Genomic DNA, 16167 nt, shown 5'->3' on the forward strand with positions numbered 1-16167 from the left:
ATTCAATAAAATTTAAAAAAAATGAAAAAATTATGGCGTTTTACTTTGTTGCAGTTTTTTCATCTCACCTTGTACATCCGTGTATTTCTGAGTTGGAGATCCATCATCTTGACTCTATTTTCCCTATAGACAGTTTTAAGTCACACTAAGAATAACTGAATACGGGGCCTTAATGAAATGACGAATACGCAAATGTTGGCAGACAAATGTAAATACAGTGAAAGCTATGTAAAATGCAAGCTCATCATATTTCTCTTAACCACACAAATTTTCTAGAACCAAGTTTTTATTTATCATATAAAATACCGTCTTTTATACTGGCAGTTGTCATAACCTAACAATTGAAATTGTTGTTCCTCTCAGCGTTCGCTTAAACGAGTTTTTACTGTACTAGTACTGCATAATTATAACTTTTTTTAAATTGAAATTAAAATTCCTGTTTTTAAAAATTAAAATCTTTTTTATAAAGCCGTAAAATTTCTTCACATTTCATTCTCTGTAATATTTTTTTAATAGTTAATAATAATTTCTTAAATAATTAATAAAGCAACAAAATGTAATTACGGTAGTGATTAAAACGAAATACAGTAAAAGCTCTCTCTAGTGAATGCTGACGAGGTCAGTATTTCTGTGTACTTCGTACTATGTATGGAAACAAACTGGTTATGATTGGAAGAGATTTTGATTTATTGAAGCGTCAGTGTAACAGAGCTTCCACTGTAGTTAATTAAATTTCCGGAAAGTTATAACTTAAATTCAATCTTAAAATTTTAAGTTATACATATTGCACTTAAGATGACATAACATATAACTTTGATTAGTCATCTTACATTTAATATTAAATAAAAAAAAATTGCATTTGTCATTAAATATTCAAAATATTAAAATTTGGTGAAACTGATGACTGAGGATTGATTACCAATCAAAGTTTTATACGTTATTGAAAATATGGAAATAAGTATTATTTTGGGAATAGAAAATTTTATCAATTTTACATACGTAATCAATTCAACATATCGGTTTTATTTATCCTTATTTTACAGGCCTCTATTTTGATAGGATAAGTATAAAAAAGGGTATGCTTTCGGATTAGCTGGTTTGCGCATTATGTTCTTGGATAGAATAATGAACAAGAGTAAAAGATGGGAAGAATTTAAAAAGCATATCTAAAATAAATTGAATTATATCACAGACTCGAGTATAAATAGAGTGTAATTTGAAATGTTATTTAAAAACATTGCATTCTCCCCGATCATCTCTATTTGTCAATGAATTTCAGTAAAGACAGGCATTTTGAACAATTTTTTTGACTACTATACTTTATCGAGATGGCGCTTCTATTTGTTGTTACTCATCCTTTGTCTTGTGTTTTTATCCAAGTCCACTTATACTTTTATACAAAAAAGTATAAGTGTAATTTTCATTATATTCTAATTAATTTCAAATTGAATAAAAAATAATTGAGTAAATAACTTTTTATCATAGATATTATGATATTAAAGCCAAGAGTTGGAACAAAAAAGATAAAAGGAACAAAAGAGTTGGTAGTCTTTAATGAGTTATCACTGCATTCTGTTGAGTATTCCCAGCTTTGAAGAACTGGAGGTATCTCTATCTTTAATATACTTTTTTATTCTTTCAACTTTTATATATTCAGTGTTTGTGAAATCAATATAAAAATGGCGTATATTAAGCGCTGTGGGTAATTTTTTGTTTATGTAATCAATCTAAATACTTTAGAATTCAAAACCTCATTATATTCAGAAATAGGTTCTATAGGGATATATTTTTATTAATGTAATCAATAAAATCTTTATAATTTTAAACCTCGATATCCCTCGATTGCTATTGTTATCAATGCAAAAATTTTAAAAAATTAAACCTTGATATCTTAGGTAGTAAGTTATGTGGACACATATTTTTGTTAGTGTAATCAATATAAAATCTTTATAACTTTAAACCTCGATATCTTGCCAATTAAGTTTTATTCGGATACAATCTGTATAATCAATGTAAAAACTTAATAAATTGCAACTATCGATATCTCAAGACGTAAGTTATATTGACATATATTTTAGTTAGTTTAATCAATATAAAAACTTTATGAGTTTTATCGACTTATATTTTTATTAGTTTAATCAATATAAAATCTTTATAACTTTAAACCTCGATATCTTGCGAATTAAGTTTTATGGAGATATAATCTGTGTAATTAAAGTAAAACCTTAATAAACTGCAACTAACGATATCTCAAGACGTAAGCTATATCGACATATATATTCGTTAGTTTAATCAATGTAAAAAGTTTATAATTTAAAACGCGGTGTATTGAGAACTAAACTATACCTATGTATCGGAACATAGTTTCGCTTGTTGGTAAAAGTTTCTGAAAATAGCTGATACAATTGAAATCTGCTACATATCTTTGTACCCGAAAAACCGGAATTACGTCAATGAAATGTATTTCTTAAAAATTGAATGCAATCTGCAAACGATGATGCAAAGCAAAGATTCTTGACAAAATCGTAGAAATTCGACTCCAAAGTCTTGCAACTTCAAAAAGAATTTTTATTTTGTACTCAAAGCAAAATTTTTAAGTGTAAACTATAAAAAATTAATGGAAAACGGTAAATCTACAAAGCAAGTACAAAATTCTAGAAAACAAAAACTTCACTCGAGTTGAGTCAAAAAGTGTGCAAAGTAATCAATTTTGGAAAATGTCTCTGCTCGTGCACTAAACGTGAAATATTGTATTTCCCAGCAAAAATGGAATTACACGACTAAAAGCAAGTGTACGTGTTCAATGAAGGAGGAAGGAGGAAGCGAAGGGTTGGTGGGGTTGGGGATGTAGAAGTACAAGTAAGCAAACTATCTCAACTTAGTGTAAGTAAAAATGCTTTTTGTTTAAAATAATTTCTATCCGTAAATGGTGAAATTGATAAGAAAGTTCAATCGGGAAGACACGTGAAACAGATTAGTATGCGAAAAAAATATACGAGTACATACCATTTATAGAGCAGAGCATATTAAAATAAATAAAATGAAATTTATTTTTAAAATTTTGCAAAAATTTTTTAAAAAAAAAAAAACTAATTCAGCATATTTAAATTAAAATTTGCAAAAGACAAAAAAAAATATCGTTGATTTAGCAGACATGAGGTCGATTGCTTATTGAGGAACCTCGTAGAACCGCGTCCGCCTTAGTAACGAAAAGCGCGCAAAATGCGATTACAAACCTTGGCTCTCACTACGTGTCTCTTTATCTATATATATATAATTATATATATGTCTATGTATTGTCAGTCATGTTGTATTTTGTGGCATAATTAATTCATTCTGAAAATTCAATTGAAATGTTTTCAACAATTCAATTAGGCTACTTATGACTGAGCCATAATTTTTCAATTTAAATAAAATTTGTCATTTTATAAAAAATAATTTGGAAGACTTTTTTTTCCTTTCATGAACAACATAAACTTCCTTTCATTCATAATTTTTTATATTTCAAATTCAGTATAAAAAGATTAAAGTATACATATATATTATGTATGTATGTACATTTTTATATTACAATTTCGAGGGAACTGTAAATAATACTTTAGGGATTTAAAGTTGGAAATTTAGCGGGTTTTAGTGTAAGTGAAAATAATTCATGGAAGCTTTAAGTAATTACAGTGTAGCTTTGTGGGTTTTTAGCTGCATTAAAATGAAATAAAAAAACTCAAACTGTTATTAAAATATTAAGAAGCGATAAAACTATTACTCACAGATAATTTAAATTGTTCTAAATAAAAACAGTTTTTGTTTATTAATATAACAAACTCACTGATTGCTCATAAATGACTACAGAAATCACTGAGATCCCTTATATACTCGTACATCAGGTTACATGTCCACGATTTGTAATTATATAGTAATAGATACATTAACTTATCAGTTTATTAGTCACAAATAATTAGAAATTATAAAAAAAATAAAATTAATCAAAGTTTTTAATTACTGACAAATGTGATGTCTAATCTAAAAGAAAAACTTTCATATTCATCATAATCAGTAGTCTTTATAGCGTCATTAATTAAGTATGGTAATGAAAAACGGTAATGGTTTTTTTTTTTATTTTTTTTTTCAAAGACTTCTGGCTGTAATTGCATTTCAGTAATCACGGATAATAAGTCAAAGAGCTCAGTATTTGGATTTGCAAGTTTATCTAAGCTAATTATGTTAATTGTAAGTAGTGCTGGGTATTTAGTAAGGAATCGGATTTTTTTGAAAGTAGACTCTACAAAGGGGGTTGCTATGTCAACCATAAAACCACGGGATTGGGAGTAGTGATAGGTATTTAGTAAAGAATTTATTTTTTTGTGAGTATACTCTACGTAGGAAATTGCAACAACAGCGATAAAACAACGAAATTATGAACGGTTATGGGTATTAAGTCACGAATTGGACTTTATGTTCGAACTCGGTATGTAGCGAATTGCTGTATCTATATTAGCGATTTAACAACGGAATTGGGAATGGAGAAGGGTATTTAGTAGGATATCTCATTTTTTGTGAGTATACTCTATGAAGAGAATTGCTATATAAGCGATAAAACATCGGAATAGTGAGTTGTGACAAGTGTTTAGAAAGGAATCTGACTTTTTTGTAAGTACACTCTACAAATAGAGTTAAGTATGCAATATATAAATATATATATAAAGCATTTAAAAGCTTTGACATTTGAATTTTTTTATGTAATAATAATTTTACATTAATTCACATTAATTAATAATCAATATTGAGAAATAGACATGCATAAATAGTTGTAAACTAAATTGACGGTTACTTTTCCAAGTTTAGATATTCTGAGAAAAACATATGTTTCCGACTTCTAGAATCCGCTTATGGTTAGTATTATAAAATATTTTAATATGCATTCAAACATTAGAACTAGCAAACAAATAACAATACATACGAGTATTTAGTTTTATTAATAATTATAAATATTTATTAATAGTTCAATAAATGATAGCAGATACCAGTGGCAACCCGTCTCGGCATAAACGCGACTCATTTATTGCATTGAAAGAGGGAACCATAAATTATAATTATAACACGAATAAATAAATAAATAATTGTTTTTCTTTAATATTTATTATTAGTGTACAATAATATACTTTCAATTATTAAATTAGTGAGAGAATTGAGGTTCATAAAGAAAAAAACAATACATTGTAAAGTAATTATCATTAGATTTGAAATAAAAGCGGTCTACTTGAACGCAAACCTCTTAGCAAGGACATTGTTCATACCCATAAGGTTTCAAATTTTACTTTGTTTCAGTCAAGGAAAAATCTTAAAGACTCAGTTAATCTGTATGTACCGTAAGAACTTAAGTCAAAGCGAAATGCACAATCAACCACACCTGTGTATTTGATTGGAACGAAATAAACAAAAACCACAAACTTTTTTTATTTCGTTCCTATCAATTACACAGGTGTTGTTAGTTATGCATTTCGCTTTGGCTTAAGTTTGCTTAAGTTCATACGGTACGTACCGACTAACAGAGCCTTGAGTCTAACACTGATTAAATAGTGGTTAAATTAATTACATTGTGGTTAAAATTTGCTTACTTAAACGCTACTCATAATAATTTCAATATTTTAAATTACTAAATAAATAATCATGCTGACTCTTAATGACAATTTAAGGCTCTAATCTGTCAATGTAATAATTGATTTTTAAAATTTCATTTAATTGCATTAGTAAATATTGCTAAATATTTTTCTTTTTTTTTGTTTTATTGCAATAAATGTTATTATTAAATATTAGTACTTTGAAGAGGACTATAGAATATAGTCAAAATACTGGTGGAAATAAGATATAATTTTTTTTAAAAATAATTTAAAAAGTTTATCATTAAAAGAATTGATCGATTTGTTCGTTTCAAAAATAAAAATAATAAATAATTATATGATATTGGATATTATAAATGGATATTATTATTATTTCTTTATTATTATTTATTTATTATTATTTCTTTGGTGTATTTACAATGTACTTATCTACAATACACAGGGCGGGTGGTGTCTTTACATTTATTTATAATGGATAAATAGATATTAAAATAATTAAATTATAATAAAATAATAGAACAAAATATCTGTAATATAAAGGTTGGGTTGGTTTGTACCGGCGATCACTGGTGGATCCACTTATTGTGTTACAGTATATGTAGGAAAAACACTATTAATATGTTATAAATAAAAATAAATAAATAAACCCCAATAAATAAATAATATAATAATATAAATTATTTTTTTTGTGAAACTTAAAATACAATTAAATATTTAACACAGATTTCGGTAATAATGATAAATATTTGCACATTTTATTTAATTAATTAATTTATTTATTTAAGTATTGAAAATTAGTCGTAATAACAAATAATTATAATAAAATATAATAAAAATTATGATTAGCAAAATTTATTCTACTTACCGCAGTGTGCAAGATCGATTATTGGCACCAATCCTCTAGCCAGCAAAGTGTCGACTTTATCGTCACTTGCCTTTCTAACATTCAGCATTTTAAGTGTGTGTATGTGTGTGCTTGGTCAAGCTCAAAGGATTGAAATTATTTAAATGACGCCGCCTCGTACCTGACGTTACCGTTTGCTGCTTGCAGTGTTGATGCTGCAGCTTTCGCTGTTGCTGTGACTGTGAGTTAAACTGAGAAAGCCTGCCTCGCGACTGTATTACGTGGCTGCTTTGTCTTTTGTTGGATTTTGTTTATAGTGACGTAGGCTGTATATTTGTTTGCTATTTTTGGTTTTTGAGTTTAATTTATATATCTTTATACAAACGCCAGCAAAGTTTAAATGAAAAATTAAACAGTTTTTATTTTGATACTTAAAATATATTTTTTTCGTTGTTTTTTATTTTTTTTTTGTTATAAATAATTTCAACAAAATCTGAAAAGACAAACCTAAATAAATATTAAGATTTTCTTAAGCAAAAAAAAGTCTTGTTCTTGTGCTTAATCAGTCTAACAAGCGATTAATTGTTTGATTAGTTGTTTTGATATCGAACATTTCACTTTTATGACTGTTTTCCTCTTTACAACCGTGTCGTGTGTTGGCTCGTAAATTATTTTTAAGTTCTTTGTATTGCACTTGATTAAAAACTTCTATTTTTTTATGATTAACTTTTTTCTGCTAGTTCGAGTATTTTACGCGTTTATTTCAAAAAGTATACACGTTTCTTATCTGCTTCTTCAATTGTCACTAGCCTTTAACGTTACTCTTTATAATTTTATCGCTAAAAAATTTATTATTTTGCAAGATTAAAAATTTGTTTTCTTTTTCATGGCACATTCTAAAGCAAACACACAACAGACATTAGATAAAATTTAATAACAAAAATTAAAATTTATTAAAAAAATTGTGATAACTGAATTAGCACTTCAGTGTGCTAGTATAATGATGAACGATGAACAATGAACGATGTACGATGTACGTTACCAGTTGCAAAATAATAGTCAAGGGAGACTGGTAAGAAGATGGAAAAGCAATAACAAAGCCGCAAATGTCATCCATAACAATTCACACACAATATCAATAGCACAGCACTCAACAGGTAGTGTTTGGTAGTGTTGGTACTATGTTGTGTTGTGTTGTGTTTTGTTAGTGTTTCATGCCTCTGTTAACACTTCGGTACTGTAAATGCAATGCGGAGAGAGCGCAGATCTCTCTTCAAAATAAAATCAAACGTAAAGAAAAATATTTGCACATTTCCCCTCTCACTTTGGCAATTTCATTTGATCAGCAACTGGCTGAAGCCAAGGTTTTTTTTTTTAGGTCTTTGTCTGCTGTACAACAGATGTAATTGGTAAATGTTTTTTTTTTGCTTATGTGTTTTTGACTGCAAGTAGTGTTTTTTTAATATTTTTAATTATTTTCAGCAGTAAATTTTTTTTGTTATTAATTAGAACTTTCGCCACGGTTTAACAGCAGGCATTTATTTTTTTGAAGTAACGCCAAATAAACGGGTACTTGCGTCGACTGATATTATTTTGATTAACACGCAATGCAAATATACTTTATCAATTAAAATGCCATGATTTATGCAATTCATAGAAAAGGAAATCACTTTTGTAAATAAAAAGATACCAGTTTAAGCAGATGAGTCAACTTAGTAACAGCTTTGAAGAGCTTAAATAATATACACCCCGAATTAAAAATTAATATTATACATATATACCACTAAAACATTGTTTTAAATTTAATTAAAATAAAAATATAATTTTTAAATGTATTTGTTAAGTAAAATTTCACGTAAAATTCACTTCATGTTTAAACTAAAATTGATGGATTTGCTAACTTCATTTCCTATGTTTGAAAATTAACCTAAATAATCCTACAAACACATACAAAACAAACGAAACCAGTAAAATTACAGGCTACCACCGCTTCCAACCACACTTCACAACATTTTTATCAACACTGAGCAAAAATTGCTTCAATTGCTGCTCACAAGAGTTGCCAGAGAGACGATCTTGTTTAGAAAATTTCCCTATTAAATTTAATAAGAAGTTGGGAAAATTTATAAGTACGTGAAAAGGAAATTTTATATGCATTTAAATAGAAATGTAAATGTTATTTACATAAAAATGTTTGCAATTATTATATGTTAGTTATATTTAAATATTAAATATAACTAACAAATAAAATATAAAAAATAAAATAAAGTTTGTAATTACGTAGAGTTTATATTATTTAATTAGATGTTTCGTTCTATTAAATAACGTTAAACTGTTAATAATTAATTCGTTTTAAGTTTATTTTATATATATTATTTTATACAAATATTTCATATAAAATTTAATCATTAAAATAGACTATGAGTCTATTTTGTTTTTGCCCCAAAATGGACAATTGTACAAACATAAACCATTCAGCAAACAATCTAACTAAAATTAAATGAAAATAAAAACTAGTATTTTTGAACTAATACTAATGTTATAAACGTTAAATATTAAAACTAAAAAATACACTATATACGAAATTATAGCAGCAACAGTTGGTTTCTAATACTATTGTTTTTATCCACTTTGCTGTTCATTGATGAAAATTCAATAATATTAATAACGACAACATAATGAACCAATTGCTCTAAGTGAATCCTTATAATCGCTGGTATAACACAATCTAACTTAATAACAAAATTGAATCTTAAGCTATACTGGGAACATATGTTGAAATAAATTAGAATAAAAATTTCAATGCAATTGCAAAATTAATTAATGATTCCAATTCGAACTAAGATTACTTACAAAATAGAAAGAAAAAAATAAGAAACAATAAATAAATAAAAAAGAAATTAATCGATTAAGGAACAAAGACATTTTTATGTATGCAGAACATTTTTTAAAAATTTTTATTTGGCCCCTGCATTAAAATTTTCAAAATTCGCTTCTAGCAACATCTACTATATTCCGGTTTAGCTGATAATGCGATTCAGTGGCGGAGCTAGACCAACTCTGCACGTCGGCGACATCAGAATTGCGAGGCCCCCTTTATAACCCAGTTGTAAAATTAAATAAGTTACATTCACTAATACGACAAAGCATGATTGAAAGTTTTATTGCTAATCAATTTAAAATAAACACAAATTAAAATAAATGAATTTTCCTACTTTTAGTATCACCCTATTTTTTTTTTAAATTATATCATAATGAAGATAGTCTCTCTTGGACCATCATACTTTTCTAGTACGTCTTAAACAATTTTAACTTTGCTTCTTTCTTTTCGTCGAAGCTATACTGACTGGAACTGTGAACATGAATCTGATTACTATATAAACATTAGGGAATACTTCGAATATAGTTAATGCCATTATCAAACCAAATTGCTCAAAATATTTATTAAGTGCTTAGAATCCACAGTCGGTAGCTTTTTGCGAGGCTCCTGCGGGCGCGAGGCCGTCGGCGGTCGCCGACATAACTGACGCCTAACGACGCCACTGATGCGATTATAATAAAATATCCTTGGTTGTCAAGTCTTATCATCTACGATCCAATCTCATATATTTGTATTGTTTTTACCAATATTGTGTTTTCTTTTTATCATAGATATTCACACTCCATAATTTTGTCAATTGAAGGGTATTATAAAAACATATTACGTTTTCAATATAAATCTATCGTACATATATCATAAAAATTATTTATAAAATTTTCATTTTGTTCAGAACATTATTAGTAAAATGAAAAATTCTAAATGTAAAAATTCAATTTTTTACATTAGTTGATAGTATAAATAAGATTTAAGTAAATTTCTTTATCTCCAAGAAAATATTTGAAAATCAGTCGGTTGATTTGCTTTAAATAATATCTCGTATTGATTGTGTTTTCAGTTTAATATTCACAATATTTCAAAGTCTTATGTAAAGCCGTCAATTTAATAAATTTTTCTATTGTGAACAGTTTTTTTTAAATGTACTAGAAATTGTCCAATACGTTAATTTTTCTTTTTTTGTAATTCGAAGTATTTAACAATAATTGTAGATGTAACATACATAATATAAACATAAATATTAGAAATAAGTAATGAAATCACTATTTATATCTATATTATTTATTACTGAAATATTTATTTAACTTTTACCTTGAATAATGTTTAATGTGACATGACAAATGTTAAATTAAATGACAGCAGCACAAGTTGTCAAAATTACCCCTTTGCCATTTCATATTTGAAACTGAATATACTTTGAAGATTTTATATTCAATATCGTTTTCATTACTTAAGATTCTGATTTTTCTTTGGATCGTGGAAAATGTCATTTTTTCACGAAAATTATAAATGATCATTAAATCCACTTAAATGTTCATTTAAAAAAAATTCTTACAGATTGTGTTATTTATTATTACAGCTCCTAATTAATTAAATAGCTGATTGTGATTTGTTAAACTTTTCATTTTGTTTTATTTCAATTATTCACTTAATTATAATATAAGTTACCTCCTGTCAACATCTTATAAAACTTAGACAATTGTAATACCTAATTTACCTAATTTTTATCTAATTTAAGCTACTCGAAATTCTAGTAAATACTAACATTTGTTACCATACCGACATATTTTATATATTGAGGGAAATATTCAATTTACGATCAATTTACTCGAATTCGCACACGGCCCACACAGTAGGTAATGAATTATAGGCCTTTTCGGTGGCTCGCAAGTACGGCAAAAAATGCATGTTGGCCTATGTTGGCCACGCAAGTCATTGGCATCACTGTTGCAATCTGTCAAATGTTTTGTTTTGACAAACAGCAAATCTTGTATATGTGCATATAAATCAAATATATATTTATAAAAATATTATAAAATTAAAATGAACATGGAATTAAAAGGAATGATAAGAATATTGGAAATTTAAAAATAAAACACTAAGATAAGTAAATTTTTGTAGGTACTGTCGTGTTGGGAGAAGGAAGCAACGTTTTGCAGTGGCCGAGGGATGCAAGTTGTTTCACGGATTTTTTAAATGTTATGAATGCCGCAACAACCTCCTGTGAAGATTCTCTTCCTTTCGTGTCAAGTAGCACTCTAGAAAACACTTCGTTTCCTTTGTAGTCCATAGTTTGGGTGTATTTCTATAAAAAAATTTTTAGTAAAACTTCAAAAATTATGTTTGTTTATTAATTTTACGTATGTAAACTACAAATTAAATGAAATAAAATAAATGTTACTTGGTAATAACTAACATAATAAAAAATTCAATGTGCTTAATACTTACGATTTCTCCATTCTTATTATTTCTTCGTTACTTTTCAAGATTTTTCAAATTTTTGAATTCTGTTTGAATTTTTATTTCCTCAATTTTTGACATTTGATTGCACTATTCGTTGGAATTTTCAATGAAGGTTCACAATAGTTCGCTTATTGCGTTGGTAACATTTTTTTTTTTACTGGCCGATGTGGTTGGCCAGCATAACTATGCTGGCCGAGGTAGAGAAAATAGTGTTGTTGTTTTGCATACATTGCGGCCAGTATAGGCCTGCATAGGCCAACAACTTGCTGTTTTTTGCCGTACTTGCGAACCACCGAATACGCCTTATGTAACCAAATTTTAATTTGGTTACCCAAAATTTTTTTCTGTGTATTTACATCTTAAACTCAATGGTTCAACTAATATGGAGGCCCTAAAAATTGATTTGATTCATGGTTTCACATGACATGAAAACGTACTTAAATGTATAAAATAAAATATTTCAAAATATTCAGTTTTTATTTTATATAAAAACAGATTAACTCATTCATACGACTATTGTGAATATATGCAATTTATATAAATTTTTTGAAGTTTCGAAAATCGTTGAACTGGTAATGATATTTGGTCATGTGATTGTCATGTGAGCTGTCACTGTGAATTTTTCAGTACTTCTTCAGTGTGAATGAATTTTTCTTCGTACTCCAACTTGGCTATACGAAGGGCTCAGTAAAATAAGAAAATAATATTAAGGTGTACGTTTAAAAACAAAATATGAATATTTTTTTTTAAAAATAATTAAATAAAATTTCTATTTTAAATTTTAGTTTGCTGTGTATTGTGAATAAATTCTAGGAGGTACAAATTTAAATAAAATATATTAAAGATGTCCATATCAGCACGTCAAGCACAAAAGGAGCATGTCCTGGCTGTATCCAGGGATTTTATCTCCCAACCACGTTTAAGTAAGTAACACAATTAAAATCATTGCAAAGGCCTTTAAATTTAGTAATTCGATAATAAATTAATAAAAAAATTTATCCGCCATGACAGCAGAAAACTGCGAATGCAAAGAAAAAAGAGAATGAAAAATCGATAAATTAATTTTTTCTGGTATAACAAAATAAATGCTTATTTTTCTAATAGAATATCGTTTTTGAATTGATTTCAAATGTAATAAAAGCTATATATTTAAATTGATTATTATAAAAATTTGGATTATAGAAATTTAGTGTATTTTTCTTCTTCTGTTACTGCGTTTTTCGGTCATGTGATTTAGTTACACTGCAACAAATTAAGCACCTGATTTGACGAATGCTTTGAGCTAAATTTTCTTAGCACGCCCATTCGTAGGCTTCACCCAATAAGAATAAACATTTTTGAATGTGGTTAATTAACAATTATAAATTTCATGTAAAATTATATAATTAATGCAATTTTAATTAAATTATTTTTATCACTGTTTTGCTTCACACATTTTTTTCTCGAGCTTGTATAATTGTATTGTATCCCGTGTATTGTCAGCTGACTTATCTTAAATCTTATCTATTTGAATATAAAAAATTTAGGCTTTGCTTTATTTTGTATTATTTCTTTTTTTTTTAATTATTAAGTAATTTAAATTATAATTTTTTTCTTATTATTATTTTATTCAAGGTTATAAAACCGTGTCAGGTGTCAATGGTCCATTGGTCATTTTGGATGAAGTCAAATTCCCCAAATTCGCCGAAATCGTTCAGCTTCGTTTGGCTGATGGCACTGTGCGTTCTGGTCAAGTGCTTGAGGTAAGCGGCTCTAAGGCCGTCGTACAAGTGTTCGAGGGTACTTCTGGTATTGACGCCAAGAACACAGTTTGCGAGTTCACTGGCGATATTTTGCGTACGCCTGTGTCAGAGGATATGTTGGGTCGTGTCTTCAACGGTTCCGGAAAACCCATTGATAAGGGTCCACCAATTTTGGCTGAAGACTTCTTAGATATTCAAGGTCAACCCATTAATCCATGGTCACGTATCTACCCAGAGGAAATGATTCAAACTGGTATCTCAGCTATTGATGTCATGAACTCCATTGCTCGTGGACAAAAGATTCCCATTTTCTCTGCTGCTGGTTTACCGCACAATGAAATCGCTGCTCAAATTTGTCGTCAAGCTGGTCTTGTTAAGGTTGGAAGAAAAATTGTCATTTTTAAAACAATGTAATACAAAGTTTGTTTTTTTGATTTTTTTAGGTTCCTGGCAAGAGTGTATTAGATGACCATGAAGACAATTTCGCTATTGTATTCGCTGCTATGGGTGTTAACATGGAAACTGCACGTTTCTTCAAACAAGATTTCGAAGAAAATGGTTCTATGGAAAATGTGTGTCTTTTCTTGAACTTGGCTAATGATCCTACCATTGAACGTATTATCACTCCACGTTTGGCGCTGACTGCTGCTGAATTCTTGGCTTATCAATGCGAGAAACACGTATTGGTTATTCTTACTGACATGTCCTCATACGCCGAAGCTTTGCGTGAAGTATCAGCTGCTCGTGAAGAAGTACCCGGTCGTCGTGGTTTCCCCGGTTACATGTACACTGATTTGGCTACTATCTATGAGCGTGCTGGTCGTGTTGAAGGCCGTAATGGTTCTATTACACAAATTCCAATTCTTACTATGCCTAACGATGATATTACCCATCCAATTCCCGATTTAACTGGTTACATTACTGAGGGTCAAATTTACGTCGATCGTCAGTTGCATAACAGACAAATCTATCCTCCAGTGAATGTGTTGCCATCACTTTCACGTTTGATGAAATCTGCCATTGGTGAAGGTATGACACGTAAAGATCACTCTGATGTCTCCAATCAGTTGTACGCCTGTTATGCTATTGGTAAGGATGTGCAAGCCATGAAAGCTGTCGTCGGTGAGGAAGCTCTGACGCCTGATGATTTGTTGTATTTGGAATTCTTGAGCAAATTTGAAAAGAATTTCATCTCTCAGGTTTGTTAAAATATTTCTAAAATTATTTACTTTTATATGCATTAACATATTTCAATTTTTATTATTAATATTTTTAGGGTAATTATGAGAATCGTACTGTCTTCGAATCATTGGATATTGGCTGGCAATTGTTACGTATCTTCCCCAAGGAAATGCTTAAACGTATACCAGCTTCCATTTTGGCTGAATTTTATCCTAGGGACTCACGCCATTAAATTGTTTTCTGGGTCTTTCATTGTATATTTTAAGCTAGAATCATATATTCGTTTAGAGCGAATAGAGATTCTAACGTTGTTCTTTAATGCAATATTATATAAATATAAAGCAACTATTTTAAAACAATTATTGTATAACATTTTAAATATTATGTATTGTATTATTATAAATTAATTACTAAAATCGTTGCCACAAGTTCAATGCTGATCTGCTGCTCATGAACGCAATATTTCTGTTTAATTTAAAGGAATTTGTAAATACAAAATTGAATTGAAAACAAAAAATAGTAATAATAGCACAACCAACTATATATATATATATATATAGACAGTATATAAATGTTTTTGTATATTTTTTTTTTTGTGTTTATTGTAAAGTTAAAGTTGTAAATTTAAAAAGTAAATTTCTTCAAGTATTTACCTATCCGCCCTCGTCTTTGTTTCCTTATGTCGCAGACGCAAAAATGTGTTTTATTCATTTGCACTTGTTTTGTTTTTTAGTTTTTAAGTTTAATGTCCCATTGAGTTTGTTTCAAAATTTTAAACTTTCTAAAAACAAATAAAATAATCAGCATTCCAAATAAAATTAAAAACAATTTCATTTTAATTAAACACAAAAAAGTATTAAACGCTTTCTTTTTATTTTTTTGAAACAATTTGAATGAAAGATTGCGTAGCTATAATAATTGTTGTAATGTTCTTAAATAAAACGAAATTTAAAGTAAATAAAATAATTTATAAATATATTAATTGAAAGATGAAAAATTATATTAATTTGTTGAAAAAGAAAAAAACGACTTGAATGTTTTTAATAAATTTATTCGAGCTATAAATCTATATAATCTACTTAATATTTACATATAACATGTACAAATATTTTACATACAAAAGGATATCAATATCATATTTTATTATATTATATTATATTAATAATAATACATTTTATGAAGATCACTTCCTAGAAAAGGTAAAGACGAAATATAACCACAGCACTACTGCCAATGGCCAATAAGAGATTTGTCAAAACTGTTGCCACTTTCGTTGCACTGCTACCCTTTATACAATCACTGTCATTTATGGAAATATAACCGTCTCTGCAGGTGCACTCGCCTTGGTAACAGTACAGCGTTTGGTCAATTTCTGAATGCTGATATTGATAGCAATCAATGTCACTACGACAATACTGTCCACGCTCTGTAAATGAATGTACT

General features: G+C 28.3%; 1 protein-coding gene across 1 annotated transcript; it reads left to right on the forward strand.

Annotated features, from left to right (window-relative positions):
- The first annotated feature begins 12402 nt into the window (after window positions 1–12402).
- On the forward strand, window positions 12403–15083 carry LOC119679275 (V-type proton ATPase subunit B). The gene is made up of 5 exons (XM_038091534.1): window positions 12403–12513; window positions 12586–12723; window positions 13415–13920; window positions 13986–14741; window positions 14819–15083. Exons 2-5 carry the CDS (start codon window positions 12645–12647, stop codon window positions 14954–14956), a joined length of 1479 nt encoding a protein of 492 aa, XP_037947462.1. The 5' UTR covers window positions 12403–12513; window positions 12586–12644; the 3' UTR covers window positions 14957–15083.
- Window positions 15084–16167: the final 1084 nt, after the last annotated feature.

Source organism: Teleopsis dalmanni, chromosome 2, assembly GCF_002237135.1.
Source record: "Teleopsis dalmanni isolate 2A chromosome 2, ASM223713v2, whole genome shotgun sequence".
Classification (NCBI taxonomy): domain Eukaryota; kingdom Metazoa; phylum Arthropoda; class Insecta; order Diptera; family Diopsidae; genus Teleopsis; species Teleopsis dalmanni.